The sequence below is a fragment of the Polyodon spathula genome, unplaced genomic scaffold (assembly GCF_017654505.1).
Source record: "Polyodon spathula isolate WHYD16114869_AA unplaced genomic scaffold, ASM1765450v1 scaffolds_882, whole genome shotgun sequence".
Classification (NCBI taxonomy): domain Eukaryota; kingdom Metazoa; phylum Chordata; class Actinopteri; order Acipenseriformes; family Polyodontidae; genus Polyodon; species Polyodon spathula.
Genome location: NW_024472369.1, coordinates 1 through 6,621, shown reverse-complemented (window position 1 = coordinate 6,621; position 6,621 = coordinate 1). Strand labels below are relative to the sequence as shown.

At 43.5% G+C, this 6,621-nt stretch overlaps 1 protein-coding gene across 1 annotated transcript; it reads left to right on the top strand.

Annotated features, from left to right (window-relative positions):
• Positions 1–2,093: 2,093 nt before the first annotated feature.
• cunh19orf67 (chromosome unknown C19orf67 homolog) lies at positions 2,094–5,792 on the top strand (the record flags this gene model as incomplete). Its single annotated transcript, XM_041242001.1, has 3 exons — positions 2,094–2,437; positions 4,944–5,088; positions 5,692–5,792. Coding segments are annotated over exons 1-3 (590 nt in total), but the record flags the coding sequence as incomplete, so codon positions are not given.
• Positions 5,793–6,621: the final 829 nt, after the last annotated feature.

The window sequence follows — 6,621 nt, the reverse complement described above, 5'->3', positions numbered from 1 at the left end:
AACAAAAGATCTGTGGGTAGCACTGCTGCTAGGAACTCTTACATTCTGCTAATTAAATGAACACCACAATATAGGGTATCCATTATTTAGAGTTGATGACCTCACCACGTACTGTAGCAGTGCTCTTTTTTTTTTTGTTTACACGCAGCATCTGGTAATTTGGTGCCATCTAGCGGTTAGAAAAAAGAACGCAAATACAGTATTTTTTAAATTATTAATGTGGTAATCTGGTGCCATCTAGCGGTTAGAAAAAATAACGCAGCTACAGGTAATCTAGTGTCATCTAGCGGTTAGAAAAAATAACGCAGCTATAGTATTTTTTTAATTATTAATTCAGAGCTTGGGTGTGTGATGGCTTTAGCCACAGATGAAAATGTGACTTGCAGGACAAGCATCTTTAGAATAGAATTGCTGGCCAGTCTGGTGCTATTCGAAGCTTTTCCAAACGCTGGTCGGTGTTGGAAGACATTAAAACCAAACATGCATGCCAAAGGTAAACACGTGCGCTACACAGCGGCTGGTGTTTACTCTAATTATATAGACCAAAAACGGTCGTAGATTTGAAATATTAAGTATTAGTCCATATTCTTATCTCCTATTTTATATTGCATCAAACTTAGAAAAAAAAAAAAAAAAAGTCCTGTGTATCTATTAACTGAGAAACAACGCTCAAATGCTGCTGCAACAGTTGCGGTAAAACAGCAGTGCGCTCGCAGACTAGACGGACCTGCACAATGTCTCACTGCATCATACTCCAAAAACACGGTGCAAAACGAATCGCATTTTCACACGGGCTTGTCCCCCCCCCACCCCAAAATCCGCTGTGAAATTCCGAAGAAAACGATTGGCGGATGGGAACCCGTCAACCAATAGGATTGGGAGACGAGCCGCGACAGTTTGACACCAACGGCCAAGCGTCTCGTTTGAACGCGTTTCCACTGGTCTTCCCCACGGATAATACTCCCATTCAAACGCACATAACGCAACATTTTACCATGGAAAGGACAAGGAGCGGGGTTGGTAAGAGTCAGAAGAAGAACTTTTTTTCCCCCCCCTCCAAGACAATTTCTTGTGTAACTTCAGCTGCAGCCCCCCTGGGTTAACTCGACCCCACCCGGGGCTGCCCTTAGCGTCGACTTATCCAAGGAGTCGCGCTAACCAGCCCTTGCTTTAGGCTTATATATAAGGAACAGAAAGCACACCTTTCCAGCATTACAGTGTTTACAAGTTTATTTTTTTAGTTAGATAACCATATGACAGCGATTGAAAGACCTGCAGTGAATGAATCAATTAGAATATGGGGTACTGTACAAACTGGGCCCTATAGTTCCAGTGAAATAATAATTAATAAAATAACTACAGGGTTATATTTTTACAGAAACAGTCCAACCACAAACGGTTGGCTATACTTTTAGATATTGGCTTGTGCTGTCTAATTTGACGGCTTAAATAGCAAAAGTTAACACATGTACTTCATACAGAATTAACACAATGAACAAAACAACTTAGTTTCACACAGAAATCAAACACTGCCGCTTGTCTCGATTGCAGAAACATGCGCTTTCAAAGCTGTGCTGGCAAGCGTGTTATCCCGAATAACGTTTTGAACTTTTAAAACCAATTGAAGGAGAATTCCTGTTTCTCTTCTCGCTCATTATGAACTGACGCTGCACTTGATAGTTGGATGTCGAGTTATCCACGAGTCTTTTTAATAGTTTTTATCCCTTCCATACCAGTCATAAGTGTCGCGTTACGAGTAAAGCGTGGTGTCGAATTAAAAAAATGAAAAGAGGCAGGATGAATGTATTTTATGTGGAGAAAATTTGGAACCACGACTGTGTGGAATTAAGCGAAGGTGTCAAGTTATGCACCAGTCGAGTTAACGGAGGCTGGCTGTATATCTGCTACCTACCTTCTTTATTATTCAATTTCTCCTCCTGTTTAGGAAATAACTCCCATACTATTGCTGTTTATGATCTTGACGATTCCTTAACCATTTACTTATAGAATTGTGTGCTTAATATGTTCTTTTTGTTTGTTTTTTTAACGTTTCTGTCTCAGAAGATTTAATCTCAGTTATCTTGCCGGCCACCATGACGAGTCAAGAACTGAGCCAGCACGGCAAGACTTCGAAATCCGAAACTGAGATAGCCATGGGCTGGTATTGCCCAGACAACATTCACGGAGACAACCAGGAGTTAGCTCAAAGTGGAAGAGAAAAGACTGAAACCACTATTCTCCTGCGTTCGCCTGGGCTCCCTTCCACCTGTCAGGGCCAGTACATCTTCCAAGACGCTCAGGAGAACGCAGGAGACCCCAGGACAGCCCTGTCCTACTATAACATCACCCTGATGGAGGAGAAGCTGCAGCCAATAGAACAGCAGCTCCAGTACCTGCTGAAGAAGGCAGAGGAGTTTCAAACACACCTCGTCTACAGGTCATTGGTTTTTTATTCATATAGTTCAAATGCTATTTAATTGTATATTTTAACAACTATCACACCGTCACTACTGCATTCCAAGTCCAATCTCACATAGCCTGCGATGTGCAGGATTATTATCACTTGTTACATATCAGGGGCTTTAGAAATGGGTAAGTGAGATATAACTAGCCGCTCTATATTCAAAAAAAGAAACGCACAGCAGATATTTTTTCTTCAGTCTCTTGCAACAGAACTTGATCAAAAGAATTGTGTTTTCTTTAAAACACGTTTTGCTGACAGAGGTGCTTTCACACAGAGGAGATATGACGGTTCAGAACTCCCACTGAAGCAGCTTATGTCTGTGTGAAACGCCTATACCGCCACAGAACCATCATATTTTATGCCAGAGACGGCACTGAACCGTCATAACTGCCTGTGTGAAAGGTTACACCGCCAGTGAAGCGCTATAGTGGGTGTGGTTTCAAAGTCAGCATGCCAGATCACTATAGCGTAGGTAGGTAAGGGGCATGCATGCAGTGCTGAGGCACAGCCCTGGATCCTCTGGGCGTGCAGAGTCGCCGGTACCTCTAGTTAAAAATCTCATAATGCTTTCTTTTTAAAATCTCAACCCAGTTGCATTAAGTCTGCAAGTTCTTGCATGCACGCTAAAGAGATTTCAGCTTGAGTGCCTTGAAGATGATACAGGCTGCAACTTGTTTTTTATACCCAAACAAGCTTACATGAGTTGAAAAACGTCATGAACGATACAAGCAACTTCTTACACTACTTGGTTTGATTGAATTAGTAGCACACAACAAAATATGAAAGCTCAACATTAATTTCAAAGAAAAACAGCAGCTTTTTAATGAAAATAAACTGTAGCCTACTTCAATAGGAACATTAGCATGCTATATTATATTAACCAAAACAATACAATTAATAATGATCTGGTTCTCTTGCCTTTTTCACTGAATATAATTTAATTAATAGAGAATAAAAACATACTACTTAGCCTAAGTTTAATTAATCGTTTTTGTAATCTACCAGCGGCTTGTGTTGCATACCTAGCTGATAATAGTGCAGACCGTGGGTCAAACCAATGCTGTTGTGGTGCATTTAAATGCAAAACCATAACAAAACACGTACAATACTCCATCCAATGACAGGTGTGGCATATCAAGAAGCTGATTAAACAGCATGATCATTACACAGGTGCACCTTGTGCTGGGGACAATAAAAGGCCACTCTAAAATGTGCAGTTTTGTCACACAACACAATGCCACAGATGTCTCAAGTTTTGAGGGAGCGTGCAATTGGCATGCTGACTGCAGGAATGTCCACCAGAGCTGTTGCCAGAGAATTGAATGTTCATTTCTCTACCATAAGCCGCCTCCAACGTCGTTTTAGAGAATTTGGCAGTACGTCCAACCGGCCTCACAACTGCAGACCACGTGTAACCACGCCAGCCCAGGACCTCCACATCCGGCTTCTTCACCTGCGGGATCATCTGAGACCAGCCACTCGGACAGCTGATGAAACTGTGGGTTTGCACAACCAAAGAATTTCTGCACAAACTGTCAGAAACCGTCTCAGGGAAGCTCATCTGCATGCTCGTCGTCCCCACCAGGGTCTTGACCTGACTGCAGTTCGGCGTTGTAACCGACTTCAGTGAGCAAATGCTCACCTTCGATGGCCACTGGCACTCTGGAGAAGTGTGCTATTCACGGATGAATCCCGGTTTCAACTGTACCGGGCAGCTGGCAGACAGCGTGTATGGCGTCGTGTGGGTGAGAGGTTTGCTGATGTCAACATTGTGAACAGAGTGTCCCATGGTGGCGGTGGGGTTATGGTATGGGCAGGCATAAGCTACTGACAATGAACACAATTGCATTTTATTGATGGCATTGTTGTGCCATTCGTCTGCCGCCATCACCTCACGTTTCAGTATGATAATGCACGGCCCCATGTCGCAAAGATCTGTACACAATTCCTGGAAGCTGAAAATGTCCCAGTTCTTCCATGGTCTGCATACTCACCAGACATGTCACCCATTGAGCGTGTTTGGGATGCTCTGGATCGACGTGTACCACAGCGTATTCCAGTTCCCGCCAATATCCAGCAACTTCGCACAGCTATTGAAGAGGAGTGGGACAACATTCCACAGGCCACAGTCAACAGCCTGATCAACTCTATGCAAAGGAGATATGCCGCGCTGCATGAGGCAAATGGTCACACCAGATACTGACTGGTTTTCTGATCCACGCCCCTACCTTTTTTTTAAGGTATCTGTGACCAACAGATGCGTATCTGTATTCCCAGTCATGTGAAATCCATAGATTAAGGCCTAATGAATTTATTTCAATTGACTGATTTCCTTATATGAACTGTAACTCAGTAAAATCTTTGAAATTGTTGCATGTTGCATTTATATTTTTGTTCAGTGTAGTTATAAGGCAGCATATCAGGTTTGAAAGTATAATTCACGTGTAGCTGCTGCTGTGTTGTTTTTCCCTTCCTGCAGCCGAGATCGCATGCACAAGGAAGACTTTGCCCGAGCAGTGCCCACCTTCCTGAAGACATGCCAGCCGTACTTCGGGTACCTGGAGTCTACGGCCCGCAGCTCGCTGCCCGAGTGCAGACCCCTGCCTGAATACATGAAGAAACGGGTAAGGAATACTGAGCATCCCTGCCCAGCAAACACAGACACGCTATAGGGGATCCTATATCCTGCTAGGGGCTTCTGTTCAATCTTCTAGTGACTGGTTTCCAGACCCTGATTAGCACTAACCTTGGGCTACCTGACCTGAGATAACACAGTCTCAAGATTAGTCTTGCGAAACCAGTCGTCTGCATTTGAACACATCTAAACTGCAAAGTATTGAGAATGTTTGAAACTAGACAGAAATGCCATCAGGAGAAACCCTCCATCACTTTTGTTAAAGGACTGCTACATGTGTATAGGACTGTATGTGTGCCGCACTGTTTATTGAAAAGTCTGAAGAAAATACATTATATGGCTCAGCAGTGTCTATTCGTGAGGGGCTGCAATAAGAGATAAACTGTGCAGTACACTTAGTATTCTGTAACACCTATATTTTTTACAGTGTTAACATTTTTAACATCTGCATGCTCTTCAGTTAGGCTCTGTCTGGATTAATCTCAGGAATGTCTTTTTGCTGCTATGGGAAGGAGAGTTTTGTATCATTGAAAGTGTATGGGTGTGGTGCGGTGCATTGTGTAACAGGTTGTTTGTCGCTGTCCTCCTGCAGCTGCTGCAGTTCTCCCAACAGCTGTCCAGCAGCCTTGAGCAGCTGGTGTTGATGTACGCCTCCTTCGACTTCATCTCACTGGAGGAGACTGACCCCTGCAGGTACACCGCTGCCACTGCACCCTTAACCAATTCAATTCCAGTTGAAATTATCTGTGCTAAATTTCCAGCTGTGACTGAGTTAACAGGACGAGACTAGGTAACACCGCTCCCAAGGGTTCGATAACCTGACGCATGGAACTGCAGTTCTATACCTGTACAGCAGGGGTCCCCTGGGGGACACGAGATGGTTTCAGAGGGGCTGTAGCACATACAGAAGTGTTCTCTTCCAAATGACCCTGGCAAAGAAATGTTACAAGAACACTGCCGATAGGTGCTTGGGGTTAGTCTGAATACAACATTAACATCCGCTCCTGCCTGCACTAACAGCACAGTATGTACCATTATACAACCAAAGGGGGTGATTGTAAGAAGAGCAAACATAGGCAATTGATGCACTTTACACATTTCAATAAAAAAAAAAAAAAAAAAATTAAAAGTTCAGGATTTCTGTCAATGTACGGTTTTACAGTAGAGGTTTTGATATACTATCTTAAAATAAAGCAGACCGCTCCCACTCACCTTTTCAGAGAAATGACACTGAACATCATGAAAGCATTAGTACTTCTGCCAGTGCAAATGAACACCCTCCCCGACGAAAGGAATCAAAATCTGAATTATGCTTAACGCCATGGGGGGCCTTGAGCCAAAACGATTTAACTAAGAGAACACCAAGCCACTTTCTCATGAACAGTGGCTTGAAACTTGGTTCCAGGAGATTGGGAAACCTAGTTTGAGGCAAATGCTGTATCAAACCCCAGGCCTCCCCTGTTGTGCCGTGCAGTGGCCTGAAACCAAGCCCCAAGCCACAAAGTGGTATGTATTCCCTCAG